Genomic DNA, 17,106 nt, shown 5'->3' with positions numbered 1-17,106 from the left:
TGTATCATTTCTTACCCCAATAAAGGTTACTTGTAGTTGGAGTTCTTTATACCTGGACCATTGGATTTATATTTTCATAATCATTTGTGGTAATAATTGTATCTAACAAATTAGACCAAACTTGAAATATCTAAGGGCTTCACATTTTAAAATATTGGTCTGATGTAGATTCATACCACTGAGGAAACACTGATTCTTTTTTTTAAGGGATGAAGTCAGCTAGTATTTAGTTACTAATTTTAACCATCAATTTTCAGACATTTTTTTTCTTCCTGCCAATAATTTTGGATATTTTTCACTTTTAAAATTATGAAATCTATCAAATATAAGGAGGAGTACCTGTATAAGTAATTGAATAAAAGCTTATGTACCCACTTGTTTTTTAACAGATCCTAACATTTTTCCATATGTGTTCAGACCTTTTTCTAAAAATTATGGTTAAAAACCCACAACATAAAATTTACCATCTTAACCATTTTTAAGTGTAGGGTACAGTAGTGTTAACTATATGGACATTGTTGTGTGATAGATCTCTAGAACTTTTTCATCTTGCAAAACTGAAACTATACTCATCAAACAACAACTCCCCTAGTACTTGTAACTACCATTCTACTTTCTAATTCTAAGAGTTTGACTACTTTAGATAGCTCATATAAGTGGAATCATGCAGTATTTGTCTTTTTGTGACTGGCTTATTTCACTTAGAATAATGTCCTCAAGGTTCATCCATGTAACATATGACAGTATTTCCTTCTTTTTTAAGACTAATATTCCATTGTGTATATATAAATTGCATTTTCTTTATCCATTCATCCGTCTATGGACATATAGGTTGCTTCCACCTCTTGGCTATTGTGAATAATGCTGCAGTGAAGAGGTGTGCAAATATCTCTTTGAGATTCTGTTTTTAATCCTTTTGGATATGTACCCAGAAGTGGGATTGCTGGATCATATGGTAATTCTATTTGTAATTTTTTGAGGAATCTCCATACTGTTTTTATTTTATTTTTATTTATTTATTTGGCCGTGCCACGCGGCTTGCAGGATCTTAGTTCCCCGACCAGGAATCAAACCTGGGCCCCCTGCAGTAGAAGCGCAGAGTCTTAACCACTGGACTGCCAGAGAAGTCCCGATAGTGGGCATTCTAACAGGTGTGAGGTGATATCTCATTATGGTTTTGATTTGCATTTCCTTGACAATTAGTTATATTGAGCATATTTTCATATGTTTGTTTGCCATTTGTTTATCTTCTTTGGAGAAACTTCTATTCAAGTCCTTTGTCCAATTTTTAATTGGGTTATTAGTTTTTTGATGTTGAGTTGTAGAATTTCTTTATATATTCTGGATATAACATTTGCTACATTTTGTAAGTGTGTTTTTTTCTCTTATGCTAAGATCCATCATCATCTTCCAGAAAGGCAGGCACTTTATTTATTACACACATGTCGTCATTTGAGATTCCTGTTGTGCCCCCATAACAGCCTCCTCTGTGTCTGATTTTGGCCCATGATTCATTATTAAAGCACAGGAAACTGACTACCTTTTGCAAGGTGGCCCTTTCTAAAGGTGTCATGTGTATCTTACATACTTATTTTCACACAACCTGAAAATGTTGGTGCCAGAAATAATCAAGACATGATGGTGGATATGGTGTGAGCAACTGTAGAGTGTTTGATCTCTAGCTTATTTATTTCATTTATTCACTGTCATATTTTCCCCAGTTGATCATTTTCTAACAAAGGGCATTAATTGTATCACAGAGCCTTTTTGAGAATAAGATGGGCTGTGTACCTGCCATCACTTATTATCTCTGGTAATTGTAGTGCCCATATGATCTCTTCTGAATCCTTCACCACCCCATGTATTTGCCAGCAGTTTGTGTCCAGGAACCAGCTGTCTCTTCAAGATCTTTCAGTTAGTGTAGATTTTTTTTCCCTTAGGATAGAAACTATAGGTCCTGAAGCCTTCCTAAAGAAAGTTAACACTTGACCAGCTTTCAGACAAGAAAGAACTTTTATTTATTGCAGATATATCAGTTACCTGTTGATGTAGTTATTTGGAGATTTATAGATAATTCAATGAAAAGGACAAATGCTTGAATTATGGTCACACCATAGGCATTTCTTTTTTTTTTTTTTTTTTCTTAAATTATGTTGCATCATAGCCTTGCATCATAAAGCTGTTTTGGTTTTTTTTTTTTTTTTTTAATTTTATAGCTACTTTATTTATTTATTTATTTATTTTTGGCTGTGTTGGGTCTTCGGTTCGTGCGAGGGCTTTCTCTGGTTACGGCAAGTGGGGGCCACTCTTCATCGCGGTGCGGGGACCGCTCTTCATCGCGGTGCGCGGGCCTTTCACTATCGCGGCCCCTCCCGTTGCGGGGCACAGGCTCCAGACGCGCAGGCTCAGTAGTTGTGGCTCACGGGCCCAGCTGCTCCGTGGCATGTGGGATCTTCCCAGACCAGGGCTCGAACCCGTGTCCCCTGCATTAGCAGGCAGATTCTCAACCACTGCGCCACCAGGGAAGCCCCCATAGGCATTTCTTAACATCATGACCCAAATTAACTTGTAATCTGCCTTTTTCAAAATTCGTCTTCTAGATGAATACTGTAAAAATCATAGAGTGCTTATTACATTTTTATAGGTGTTTTCCCTTCCATTTCCTTGTCTTATTTCTGTTATATAGTGACAGTACTTGTTCTGAAAATTAGCCTGTCCCAATCCTATACTCATCAGGGGGTTTAACAGCAGAGTACCAGTTTTACTTTGAGGCTTCTCTGTTAGCCCTTAGAAGTAGCAAGGAAGTATTGAAGTTTCAGTCTGCTTTATGAACAGTTATAGATTAGAAATATTTCAGGAATCCCTGAAAAGTCAGCCCGTGATTGACTTTTATCACAGCACTGATACCTTTCAGAGTCTAAACCATAGTCCCTGGCTTTAATCCGAAGAGGGTGTAGTTTATAGTGTTTATAAAACAAAAATCTTCAAGTAGTCCTAACATAAATATAATTGCAAATTATTACTACTATCTGCACATTGCTCTTTTAAATATTGACACTGAAATCAGATCTTTAGACCTGGAAAGGTCCTCAAGAGATGCTCTGGTATCCAGTTCCCTGGCTCAAGGCAGCTAAATTATCCCAACTCATGTTTGAGACAACTCAAGGCCTACAGAGGTAATGGGACCCAGAGATGGGAAAAGGGAGGAAGGGGGTTGTGGTGATGATTGGCAAAAGAGCCATTCATCCATTTATTCTGCACCTATTGTGTGCCAAGTACTTTTTAGGCACTTTAGTCAGCAATGAGCAAACAGATAAAAATACCTGTCCATTCTACTTGAGAGAGAAATAGATAAGAAAAAAACAAATAAGTAAATACATGTAATATGTCAATTTATTAGTACTATGCCGAAATATAAAGGAGGGAAGAGGGCTGGGGTATATCATCATTGGGGGGTTGGAGGTACAGTTTGCAATGAGGTGAATAAGGAAGCTCTCGTTGAGGTGCCATTGAACAAAGACTGGAAGAAGATGAGGGAGTAATAATGAAGATACCAAGAAGAATGTTTCAAGCAGAAGGAACATCAAATGTAAAGGTCCTGAGGCAGCAGAACATCCAGTATGTTTGAGGGAAAGCAAGGGCACCAGTGTGGCTGAAATGGAACAAATGAGACGGAGAGTAGTAGAAGTGGGGCAAGATCATTGGCCTCATAGGCTAGTGTAAGGACTTTTGGCTTTACTCTGATGAGAAATCATCAAAGGGTTTTGAGCAGAAGAGAGATGTGATCTAACTTTTTCATTCAAAAGGACAATCTGACTGTTGTGTTGAGAGGAGATGAGGGAAGTCACAGTAGAAGCAGGGAGACCAGTTAGGATGCTATTGCAGTAACATCTCAGGGCGAGAGATGGTAGTGGCTTGGATCAGGGAGGTAATGGTGAAGCTTGTGAGAAGTGGCCAGGTTCAGCATAGATTTCTGAAGATAGAGTCAACAGGATTGACTCAATCCATTCATGGATTCTAAGTGGGAATCTTCAACCATGTTAAACCCAAGGAACACTAATTATGGGAATTTTAGACACAGTACAGAACTGATGGGCAAGACTTGGGTGTGCTCAATAGTTTACTGATGAATTATTAAAAGCATGGCCTGTACTTTACCCTGCATATTAAGTGAAATTTCAGCTTATTTCAAACACTGTTTACTTCCGTAGCAATTTTTTTATGGTTCATAAATATTGTTTGTAGATTTTGTTTCATATACATCGTTCTTTGTTCTCAATGCCTACATTTTTTTCAAGGTAGAAAATGTTGTTAGCCCAAATAAATCGAGATTCTCAGGGAATGACAGAGTTTCCTGGAGGAGGAATGGAGGCTCAGCATGTTACCTTGTGCCTGACAGAGGCAGTAACTGTGGCAGGTGAGCAATCTTATTTGAAGGGATCATGTGGGTTTGGAAATACTTATCTTAAGGGAAAATGAAAACTTACAATACTGTTTACTTTGTTCCTCCTCCTTTAGCTAAAGTCAACACAAAGCTAAGCCTTTTTATGAGCATTTTTACCCTGGTATGGATGCTGGTATAGTAGGGTGTAGAAATATTTTTTGTAAATGCTATAAGAAATCCCATTTGAGTCTAAGTTAAGCAATCTGCCTTTTGACTAATTTTTATTTCTAAAAAACTTAACTTAAACAGCACACACATATGATAGTTATCTAAAGAAAATAACTATTTTTTTTATAATAGATGGTGACAATTTAGAAAATATGGAAGGTGTAAGCCTGCAAGCAGTAACACTTGCAGATGGTTCTACTGCTTATATACAACACAATTCTAAAGGTATGTGCCTCATATACAACCCATTGGTTATTACCAGCAATTCATAACCTCAGAGTTGGAACACCTAGCAGTTATACCCCTTCCCAGTCCCTCCTACAGACACTGTACTACATATGGTAGTAATTTCAGTTTAACTTAAATTTTGTTTTGATAATTTGAGGACACCTTTTGAGATATTTGGAAGATACTCTGGGGTATCAGAATTAGTGAGGAAAAGGGGAGGGGGTAGTGTCCCTGACCTATTTTTAGTAAGACCTTTCTCACTTTTTCCCTTTAAATTATTATTTAATGTTTTTACAAAATATGCGTAAAAGTAGACATTTGGTTTTGCTTTTATAACATTGTTTCTAAATCAGTGTTTACTTTGCTCCAAGAAATAGCCTAGTTCTCAAATTCCTTATTTTTTTGGAAAGTTACTGAGCATATGTATACATAGTCAAGGGACTTGTAGCCCCCAGGGATGAGAATGACAGCTGGCCTCGCGTGCACTGATACATCTTTCTATCTTCCCAGTTTCAGCTTCGCTGGGGTCAGGGTCATGATTCCTAAGTGGCTCTGAAAGGTATATAGAGGTTTGACTCATGTAGCTTGCTCAGATGAGCCACTCTTCCTCTTGAACTTGTCTAATTGAAAATCGGAGGGGAGAAAGGATGGCTGAGGGAGGATTTTCTGCTTTCTGTAGGATCACTGGATGTGTTATTGAATTGCCTCAGAACATTGAGGGAAGAATCAAGATGAACATGATCTTAAGTAGTGTATGTTTTTATAGTTGATATCATTTTGAAATTGTATGAAGTTTCAAATTTTTGCTTGTGCTAATTTATTGGCTTAAATCTTTTGTTCTAGATGGAAAACTCATAGATGGTCAGGTCATTCAGTTGGAGGATGGTTCTGCTGCCTATGTTCAACATGTACCCATACCTAAGAGTAGTAAGTATTTGATATTTACTTACCCTTCTGATTCTCATACTTCAGTATTTGCTGCCTCCAACTGCCTCTTACTACTTAAACTTAGTCCTGATCTCTAGTCCTCCTTCTGAAAGGGGAGATAGGTAGATGTCAAAGAGAGGATCTAAAGACCATTTTAACTTAATTGAGATTTTCTCTCAAAGATAATGGAAAAGAAGTTACTAAACTGCACTCTGGAGATAAACGGGAAACAGTTCTAAGTGAATATTTCTATTATTTGAGATAAATCCTACACGCCTTCTCATTTTCTTTTTTTCCCTTCTTTCAATTCTCCTATCCCCTGGTAAATATTCCTAAAACAGGTATTCTAATATCTTTTTACCTGTAAACGCTTATTCAGAGCAGCTTTGCTGAAATTATTTAAATGTTGAGGGATCCATAAAGCAAGTATAGGTTTGTATGATGTGTTTAATGGTTTATTGACTCTGTTGTTGCTGAGTTATCAGAATATGCTTGGAAAATATGGGATCTAAATGTAAACATTTTTTTTGAGCAGGGGACAGTTTGCGTTTAGAGGATGGGCAAGCAGTGCAGTTAGAAGATGGAACTACAGCATTTATTCACCATACCTCCAAAGGTAAATTAGCTTTGAACATTTGAATAAAATAAGGGAGAGGTAGGGTGTGGGAAAAATAAGACCTGCCTTTAGTTGCAGAAATGCTGCTGTCACGTAAAAGAAGGATTATGCTTGTTCTCTCAAATATAAGATGGTAGATTTTGGCACAGTCTAAGGGAAAACTTTATAATAATTTGAGTTGTCCAGTAACAGGTTGAAATAGCAAACCCCTGGTCTTTGGAAGACTTCAACTAGAGGCTGCTTTTAAAATATGAAATTAAACATTTGTAAGTTAAATTGTTGATTTTTTTTCTTCCTTTTAACTATAATGTCTTTAGCAAGGTCCTTTGCCCCTTGTGTTGGTCTTTAAAACTAAATAAAAATTTTAAAACTATCTGAAGCAAATATGGCAAAATGCTCGTGTTTATTAGCTTTGTGTAGGGAGGATCAGGGATTTGAGGTGGAATGCATAGGAGCAATGAGCACAGCTCTGTAGCCAGACTATCTGGGTTCAAATCTGGGTCTGCTGTCTTTTAGCTGTGTGCCCTTGAGCAAATTATTTAACCTTTTTGGGCTTCAATTTCATCATCTGAAATGAGGATTATGATAAGTATCCACATCATAGGGTAGTTGTGAAGACAAAATGTACAAACATGTAGAGCACTTGGAACAATATTTATCACATAGTAAATGCTCAATAAATATTAGCTATTGTTATTACTTTATAAAATACTTTATTATAGAATGACTGTAAATGTTTTAAAAGACTAGTTGTGAAACCAAAGGAAGAAATTATTTTAAATTTAGAATATTTGAATTTGTAAATAAATTTATTTAAAGTTGAGAAAAAGTAAACTGAAAATTTTTTTTCTTTAGCAGTGGGAGTTGATCACAGGTTCACTGTAATTGGCTAGATTTATTATTTCACAATGCTGTATGTTTCTTAGTATGGTTATTTAGAAGGGGGAAAAAACCATGGAGTCATAATGACATGAGTTCAGATCCTGGTTTCTCTGCATACTGATTTTTTTTAGTACTTTTTAAAAAAAATAAATTTATTGATTGATTGCTGCGTTGGGTCTTCATTGCTGTGTGCGGGCTTTCTCTAGTTTTGGCGAGCGGGAGTACTCTTCGTTGCGGTGTGCGGACTTCTTATTGTGGTATCTTCTCTTGTTGCAGAGCACAGGCTCTAGGCGCACAGGCTTCAGTAGTTGTGGCACACAGGCCTCAGTAGTTGTGGCTCACGGGCTCTAGAGTGCAGGCTTAGAAGTTGTGGCGCACGGGCTTAGTTGCTCTGTGGCATGTGGGATCTTCTTGGACCAGGGCTCAAGCCCATGTCCCCTGCATTGGCAGGCAGATTCTTAACCACTGCGCCACCAGGGAAGCCCTGCATACTGATTTTTGACTGTTAATTGTTAGTTTTTTTTATTTCCTGGGTCCTAAGGAAAGTGACTTTACTTCCTCAAGCCTCAGTTTCCCATTCGTACAATAAGGTGGTAAATATACCTGCCTCACAGAATCATTGTGAGGATTGAATGAAATAACACACATAAAGCACATGGGCCCTGCTCATAGTAAATATTCGATAAAAGTTCATTCCCTTCTTCCTTTAAATATGTAACTGTTTATCAGACTACCTTTAATTTAATGCCATTCTCTTCTACTCCCTCAGATAGTTATGACCAGAGTGCATTACAGGCAGTTCAGCTGGAAGACGGCACCACAGCTTACATCCACCATGCAGTGCAAGTCCCACAGTCTGACACCATCTTGGCAATTCAGGCTGATGGGACAGTGGCAGGTCTACACACTGGGGATGCCACGATCGATCCCGACACCATCAGTGCTTTGGAACAGTATGCAGCAAAGGTACACAGCATTTTACAATGTGAAGAACATCCCAGATACAGCTTCTTTATCTTTCACTAAAAGAAAAGAAAGCAAAAAATAAGAAACTAGGAATTCAAAGTCATAATCAGACAGCATCAAGGAGAAGATCAGCATTTATCGTAAAAGAAGTGAAGGGTAGAAAGAAACATTTGAAGACAAAAAAAGGAATGGAGTAAAAGCTTATAGAAGAGAAATGGGTGGCAGGTAATTCACAAAAAGATATACTCAAGGATGAGTGCCATAAAAGAAACAATGAGGTATAGATGGAACTGCTTATGAATTATAAAGTAGAAACTAGAGTTTGGAAAAGGTGAAGGAAAATCTCAAGTTTTACATCAAAAGGGCTGTGTTTTTTTTCCTGCATTGAAATTATATCATTTATATAATTTAAAAGGTTTTTCCCCTATTTTTTATAATGGAAATTTTCAAATATACACGGAAATAAATGATAATGTACCCATGTACTTATCTCCCAGCCTAAACAGTTATCAATATGTGAAATTTTTTTAAGCTTTATTTTATTCCTATAGGTGTCCATTGATGGAAGTGAAAGCGTAACAGGTTCAGGAATGATTGGAGAAAATGAGCAAGAGAAAAAAATGCAGGTATGTAAGGCTACTTTTTTATATTAGAATCTCTTTCTCTTAGCATTTCTGGGCCCTTCTAGGGATGAAAGCAAGAACTCACTACCTCCCTAGGAATATCTTACCAATTCAGAAAAACAGTGTATGCATTAGGCAGCAGCTTTCTCAGATTACCTCCTCAGGTCTCAGAATTCATTATATGGATGAAAGTGGCACTAAAGAATTAGAAATATCACAGAAATCCAGATGAAGCTTGTGTTCTGGAGTCCAAAGCAGTTTTGGAGACCAGGCGGTCTTCTGTCTGCCCCACCCTTGGCAGTTTGTGGATCCTTTTTCTGGGCCTTCACCCTTACTGTGACTGACTAACCCTTGCTACTTTGGTTTTTATATGTTTTTGTTTCTTCTGTTTACAACTGGTTCCCTCCATACTTTCCTTTTCAACTTCTGGAGAGACGGTCCAGTCTAGCTAATTGCCATTGTTCCTTCTGGGCAAAGCTGTTTTTACCGCTTCTACCAGACTCCTTCCTGGGCTGCAGATGGCCACGGGTTGGCTGCCCTTGATTCAGATGCTCACCTTGGGTCCAGTCCTTGGCTATCCCTTACCCAAATAACAGCCTAGAGCTGCAGAGCCTCGCCAAGGTTTGTAGTTAAGTACAGAGTAGTCACAGATGCATTCTGGGAGATCTACAAGTCAAAATTCAAGACTCTGTTATGAATTATGTGTTTTTGTGTTTGTTTGAGGGGTTGGTGTTTGTGTGGGTGGATGTTCTTGGAGCTTATATAATCACTGTAGTATATTACTGCTTTAATGCTGCTCCTTTTTTTCTCAGCAGTTATCTCTAGTATTTGGCTGACTGCTTCCTCATAGTTTTTTGCAGTCTTCCAAGTGTTTTATCATATTTAACTCCTAAAGTTATTGCTCAGGGCAACACTTTTTAACTTGAGCATTAGCATCACCACTTAATGCCATTGAGTAGTACTGTTGGGGGTTATCAAGAAGATTTTATATTTATAATAATAATAAGTAATAAAAGAAATCACTGGTGAAAATTTGATGCTTTTAAACATTGCTGAATAGCCAGTATTTCTATTTATCACTGAAGTGATGCCATGAAGTAGCAGTAATATAAACACAGTTTGTAATTCATTAAGCCCACCAGCTTTGAAACTACGTGATTCTTGGCAAAATTTTCAAGTCTTTGAATTCATAAAATGAGACTTTAATATTTTTTATACTGCAGTATGTCAAATCCATCTAAGTCAAACTCTACTAAAATGCAAACACAGTGTAAATATATACAAGAGATGTAGGTCAGTGCCTTGGAGTGGCCCAATAGGGTTCTGTCTCTTATTAGTGACTAACAATTAAGTTTTTAAATAATAGAATATTTTTAAAGAAAGACAGTTGTAACTACACTTGTAATAAACTAGAATAGGTCTTACAAAAAATGAGTGAATTTACCATTGGTCCGTATAACATTATACTATTAGCATAAAATTCTGTTACGATCAATAATTAATTTCTGAACCCAGAAACATACTAGGAATTCAGAACTGCTGAAACAATGTCGTAAAAAGCATGCTTACTCTTTATCTGCAGACATATAACCATTTGGTGTTTGTGCCAATAGACAAAGAAAATGAAGAAAGTTGAATAGGATTTTTGTTCTGACTGTAGCTTTTTCTCCTTTTCCCTTTGTACCTCTCCCTTACAGACTAGATCTGTGCTGTCCAAAATGTTGTCGCTACTGAGCACTTGAAATGTGACTAGTCAGAATTGGCATGTGCTGTGAGTGTAAAATACATACCAGAGTTCAAAGACTTACAATGAAAAAAAGAATGTAAAATATCTCATTAATAGTGCCTCCTGTTGATTACATGTTGAAATGATAATATTTTGGACATACTAGGTAAAATAAAATAATTACTAAAATTAATTTCACCTGTTTCTTTTTCCTTTTTTAAATGTAGTTACTAGAACATTTTAAATTATATATGCGGGGACTTCCCTGGTGGTGCGGTGGTTAAGAATCCGCCTGCCGGTGCAGGGGACACAGGTTCCATCCCTGGGAAGATCTCACATGCCGCAGAGCAGCTAAGCCCATGCACCACAACTACTGAAGCCCGCGTGCCTAGAGCCCGTGCTCCACAACAAGAGAAACCACCTCAGTGAGAAGTCTGCGCACCGCAACGAAGAGTAGCCACTGCTTGCCGCAGCTAGAGAAAGCCCACGTGCAGCAACGAAGACCCACCATGGCCAAAAAAAAATATTATATATGTGGCTTGTATTTGTGACTCATATTTCTCTTCATTAAGTGCTAGACCAGAAGTTCCTGAATCTTCTATCCTCCAAAACAATTGAGTACCATAGTTGAGGTTGAGGACCCAATACATGGTATTAAAAGGTCAAAATATCCCAAAAGAACTGCTGCAAATAAGCAGGACCTGTAACGTCTTGGTTTGTCTCTTAGTACTCATCCTACTTCTGCCAGAGTTGCTTAAGAAGTTGTAACTCTGTGTCTGGCTGAACTTTAAAGTAAAGAGGTCTGTACCTAATGCGATAGATTTTTTTACAGTCTTGTTTCAAAGCTTTAGATTTTTTTTCATTGTGATGCTTACAGTTTAGAGCTTTTTCTTTCATCTATAATATAAGCATACTAGTTGTGCTGCTGAGCTGATCTCTTACTTGAAACCAGATTTCATAGAACAAGAAAGACCTAGAGTATCTAAAACATAATGCGCTCGTGGGAAGGCAATTTTGCCCCCTAGGGGACTTTTGGCAGTGTCTGAAGACAAGTTTGGTCGTCACAATTGGGGACATCTACTGGGTAGATGTCCTGCAAGGCATAGGACAGCCCCACTACAACAAAGAATTATTCTGTTCAAAATGTCAGTAGTACCGAATTTGAAAACACTCATTTGAAGTACTCTGTTTAAGGATGCCCATGTGTTCAGTTGTAAGAACCATAAGGATGATGGGATGTGTGTGTTTCAGGGAGGCTATGACGGTTGTCATCGCCCTCCAGCTACACCACCCTTAGTTAAGCAGAACAGCGTGCTATTAAAGTAACATGTAATTTGTAATAAAAACATCTCAGTCGAGCTTCCATTCTGCTATGTAGTTATCTGTGTGACTGTGGGCAAATTACTTAATTTCTCTGGATCTGAGACTTATTAGCTAAATGTGAACAATAATCTTTGCCTTACCTATCTCGTGGGGTTATGAAAACCAAATGAGAGTTTCATTTGATTAATATTTTAGGTAACACATGAGAATGTAATTTGTAAATGTGTTAGCATCATGCAGCATTGTTGATGCTTTACATGTTCTGTTAGAATCCAAGGCCCTTTTTCATGGTTTCCATTAGTTTTGACTTCATTAAAAACTAACTTTATTTACATTGGAGATCAGAGTCCTTTGGCTTGGCAGTTTTTTTAAAATAAATTTATTTTTATTTATTTATTTTTGGCTGCATTGGGTCTTCGTTGCTGCGCGGGCTTTCTCTAGTTGTGGCGAGCGGGTGCTACTCTTGGTCACAGTGCACGTGCTTCTCATTGCGGTGGCTTCTCTTGTTGCGGAGCACGGGCTCTAGGTGCATGGGCTCAGTAGTTGTGGCTCGCGGGCTCTGGAGCTCAGGCTCAGTAGTTGTGGTGCACAGGCTTAGTTGCTCCATGGCATGTGGGATCTTCCCGGACCAGGGCTTGAACCCGTGTCCCCTGCATTGGCAGGCGATTTTTAACCACTGTGCCACCAGGGAAATCCCAGAGTCATTTTTGAGCCAAGTATGACACTCTGCACAGATAGGACGTGGCAGCACCATCATCACATGCCCACAGAGTAGAAAGTCATTCTTCAATTTTCATGGTATCTCAATTTCTAAAATAGGTCATAGTCTTTAAAAAAACCTCTAACATCAGTGCAGTTGTTTAAAGTCTTGTGTTGAGTTCCAGAGAAGTGATCTTCTACTTAACACTATATAAGTATAGACTAGGATCATATGGATTGTAATGTCTCCCACAGGCGACTCAAATGACCTAACCCCCGCTTTTCCATTGCTTTTGAAATTGAAAATGATTTTTACATTGTTTAAACGTATGTCCTAAAATACATATATACATTATAAAATATATATATATGTATATATACACTTAATGCCCTGGACTATGTCAAGGAACACCTGCATATAATACGTTGATGGATGCTCCCTGGCTTGACTTTTCTAGAGTGGGAGTCAACCTGTGAGCGCTGACTATGCCCCCTTGTGGATCTCCTTTTGACTTCTTCCAGAGCTGCTGACTTCAGCCATGGAACAGAATTAACCTAACTGGCTCAGCATGATAGAATCTTCATAAAATGATGACCTGAGTCTGGAAAACCACATTACAGTTTTATCTTTTTTATCCTGAAAATTGTAACTTCATCTACTTTATTTCTGTATAAATAATTTAAATCATACTTTTTGTTTCATCTAGATTGTCTTACAAGGCCATGCAACAAGAGTAACTGCTAAGTCTCAACAGAGCGGAGAGAAGGCCTTTCGATGTGGCTATGACGGGTGTGGAAAATTATATACAACAGCTCATCATCTTAAGGTATATATGAAGGAAAGGCTGTGTCTAGTTATGAGAATATCTAGGGCATTAAACGCCAACATAATGTATTTGCAGTATTCAAACACCATTGTTCTCCCCCACTTATCAAGATACAAATACCCTCATATACAAAAGCCTGTGCAGACTGGGCCAGTGAGCCACAATTACTGATCCTGCGCGTCTGGAGCCTGTGCTCCGCAACAAGAGAGGCCGCGATAGTGAGAGGCCTGCGCACTGCGATGAAGAGTGGCCCCTGCTTGCCACAACTAGAGAAAGCCCTCTCACAGAAACGAAGACCCAACACAGCCATAAATAAATAAATCAAAAAAAAAAAAAAGCCTATGCAGATTTTAGAAACTGAACTCTTTGAGGGCTTGGACTATGCTTTCTTCATTTCTGGCTCCCTCATGTCCAGCATACTACGTGGCACATGATAGGTACTCTACATATTTGAATACATTTTTCTCAAATGTGGAATTTATGTAATTACATGGGAGATGTATGTGTAATTATTCCGTTAACAGTGATTTGCTGAAATGTAGCAAAAGTTGGTGTTAGTTTGTCCTGTCTGTCAAATACATAGGCCAAGTATTTTGATTGCAGCTAAACACAACATACCATGACCCATAAAAATAATAGCTAACATTTATTGAATAACTTACAATGTGTCAGGAAGTGTGCATTTAGCATATTTGGAATAACAGCCCTAGAGCCCATCTCCACTACTTATCAGTGTGTACATGTTACTTGACCTCTTAAGTACCTCATTTTCCTTATCTATAATATTGGATGATAAAAGTACCTCCCTCAACGGTGGTTGTGAGAATTAAGTTAGTTAATTCTGTACATGTAAAGTATTGAAGAGAATGGCCTGGAATGTGGTAAAGGTTCAGTAAATGTTGGCCATTGTCATGAGTATTCATTTGTCACAGCAGCCCTCTATCGTAGGTACTATTATGTCCCCACTTTACAGAGAGGACTTTGAGGCTGAGAGAAGGCAAGTGCCATGGCCACACCACTAGTCAGCAGTGAAGCCTTGCCTCAGATTGAGGCCCCTCTGCCAGCAGCCTCCACACTCGTAGCCTTATGTTGTGTAACGTCTCCCTGTACTCCTGCATCTCACCAGGTACATGTTCCATTCAAACACCTTTGACCACTCTAGAAAAACTCAAACCTCCAGTATTCCTGTTCCTTATTTATTATTTTTTAATTTATATATATATATATATTTTTTTTTTTTTCTTTTTTTTTTTTGGCTGCCTTGGGTCTCCGTTGCTGCACGCGGGCTTTCTCTAGTTGGGGCGAGTGGGCTTCTCATTGTGGTGGCTTCTCTTGTTACGTAGCATGGGCTCTAGGTGTGTGGGCTTCAGTAGTTGCAGCATGCGGGCTCAGCAGTTGTGGCACGCAGGCTTCAGTAGTTGTGACTCACGGGCTCTAGAGTGCAGGCTCAGTAGTTGTGGCGCACGGGCTTAGTTGCTTCGTGTCATGTGGGATCTTCCCGGACCAGGGATGGAAGCCGTGTCCCCTGCATTGGCAGGCGGATTCTTAACCACTGCGCCACCAGGGAAGTTCTCCTGTTCCTTATTTATTTATTTATAATTTTTATTGATTGATTGATTGATTGATTGATTGCTGCATTGGGTGTTTGTTGCTGCGTGTGGGCTTTCTCTAGTTGTGGCGAGCAGGGGCTACTCTTCGTTGCAGTGCGTGGGCTTCTCACTGCAGTGGCTTCTCTTGTTGCGGAGCACAGGCTCTAGGCATGTGGGCTTCAGTAGTTGTGGCACGCGGGCTCAGTAGTTGTGGCTCATGGGCTCTAGAGCGCAGGCTCAGTAGTTGTGGCACATGGGCCTAGTTGCTCTGTGGCATGTGGGATCTTCCTGGACCAGGGCTCGAACCCGTGTTCCCTGCATTGGCAGGCGGATTCTTAACCACTGCGCCACCAGGGAAGTCCCCTGTTCCTTATTTAAAATGAGTACTTCTTAACATACAACATTTGGTCTATATTGAGAATTACTGACCTGTAGTTTTTGAGAAAAGAAAAGTTATCTTTTGATTTTCAAAAATAACATACAAGCAACAAAATAATTCAGCAGTGGGGAAATAAAAAAGGTCTCTGTGGAGACCATCCACCTGTGGAGTGCCTCAAGGAAATAAACTCATGCCTGTGTTTTAATAACAGGTGCATGAGCGATCACACACAGGAGACCGGCCTTATCAGTGTGAGCATGCAGGCTGTGGGAAAGCATTTGCAACAGGTAAAAACATGAATTTTCTTTGTTTCTTGGTTCCACTTGGGGGTCATGCAGAGACGGGTCAGAGGCAGGAACTGACCCCTTGCCTTGGTCTGAATTAGTGGGCAAACAGTAACTAGTTTTCCAGTCTCTCCCTTATTGCCTTTTGTCCTGCTTGCTCTGTTCTCTCTCTGTGTTCTCATTTTGCTCCTCAGACCTGTTTCTGCCTACTGTGTTTGTTATTTCACTCCACACTCTGCTTTCTTTTAGCAGGAAAAACAAAAGTCGAGCATTAAAGCTGACACAGAGTTTAACATTAGGACAGACCTTAGGGGGTACCATGGGAAACAGGGGCTTAGCAGTGGGACGGGTCCTGCCCAGGTACACATCCAAGAGGGCCAGGACTGTTGCCAGGCCTCCTGACTTCACCCTATTCCTCATTCCATGTCTCAATTCTTTTTGGTTTTGTTTCTCAGGATTTTTTCTTTTTTATTATGAAAATTTACAAACATTTATATAAATGAAAAATAATGTTATAGTATACCACCATAAACAGTTCAGCATGCATATCAGTAACTAACATTTTCAGTATTTGTTTACATTTCTTTTTTGAGGTAAAATTTACGTACAGTTTACTGTACAAATATTAATTTTAACATTCTATAAGTTTTTTTTCCTGTATTCATCCATTTATTCATTTATTTATTTTTTAAAAAATTTTATTGGAGTATAGTTGATTTACAGTGTTGCGATAGTTTCAGGTGTACAGCAAAGTGAATCAGTTATACATATTCATATATCCACTTTCCCCTTTTTTTTTTAGATTCTTTTCCCATATAGGCCATTACAGAGTATTGAGTAGAGTTCCCTATGCTATACAGCAGGTTCTTATTAGTTATTTTATATATAGTAGTGTGTATATGTCAGTCTGAGTCTCCCAATTTATCTCCCACCCCCCGCTTATCCCCTGGTAACCATAAGTTTGTTTTCTACATCGTGACTCTACTTCTGTTTTGTAAATAAGTTCATTTGTACCCTTTTTTTTAGATTCCACATATAAGCAATATCATATGATATTTGTCTTTCTGTGTCTGACTTCACTCAGTATGGCAATCTCTAGGTCCATCCATGTTCCTGCAAATGGCATTATTTTGTTCTTTTTTATGGCTGAGTAATATTCCATTGTATATATGTACACATCTTCTTTATCCATTCCTCTGTTGATGGACGTTTAGGTTGCTTCCATATCCTGGCTATTGTAAATAGTGCTGCAGTGAACATTGGGGTGCATGTATGTTTTTGAATTATGGTTTTCTCCGGGTATCATGTCTCGATTCTACTTCAAGATTTTGGGGTATGAGTTGTAAACATCTAATAAGATTGGGGCACTTTAAAAAAAGAAGCACACAATCTCTTCTAGACAGAGATGAAACTATTGAATTTTCA

At 38.6% G+C, this 17,106-nt stretch overlaps 1 protein-coding gene across 6 annotated transcripts in view; it reads left to right on the top strand.

Moving 5' to 3' along the window:
* The window catches only part of ZNF143 (zinc finger protein 143), a 61,669-nt gene that overhangs the window by 15,496 nt on the left and 29,067 nt on the right, over positions 1–17,106 (top strand). For 2 of the 6 annotated variants that reach the window (XM_057552314.1, XM_057552315.1), the window contains 8 exons: positions 4,299–4,417; positions 4,745–4,837; positions 5,684–5,767; positions 6,300–6,383; positions 8,035–8,231; positions 8,783–8,857; positions 13,310–13,429; positions 15,609–15,684. In XM_057552314.1, coding sequence (XP_057408297.1) covers positions 4,306–4,417; positions 4,745–4,837; positions 5,684–5,767; positions 6,300–6,383; positions 8,035–8,231; positions 8,783–8,857; positions 13,310–13,429; positions 15,609–15,684 — 841 coding nt within the window. In that variant the 5' untranslated portion in view covers positions 4,299–4,305. Of the gene's footprint in view, positions 1–2,645; positions 3,177–4,298; positions 4,418–4,744; positions 4,838–5,683; positions 5,768–6,299; positions 6,384–8,034; positions 8,232–8,782; positions 8,858–13,309; positions 13,430–15,608; positions 15,685–17,106 lie in introns of those variants that run through there. The other 4 variants (XM_057552317.1, XM_057552316.1, XM_007172790.2 and 1 more) reach the window with 4 other exon arrangements.

Source organism: Balaenoptera acutorostrata, chromosome 9, assembly GCF_949987535.1.
Source record: "Balaenoptera acutorostrata chromosome 9, mBalAcu1.1, whole genome shotgun sequence".
NCBI lineage: Eukaryota > Metazoa > Chordata > Mammalia > Artiodactyla > Balaenopteridae > Balaenoptera > Balaenoptera acutorostrata.
The sequence above is the reverse complement of the archived record's forward strand: the minus strand, read 5'-3'. Positions and strand labels throughout refer to the sequence as shown.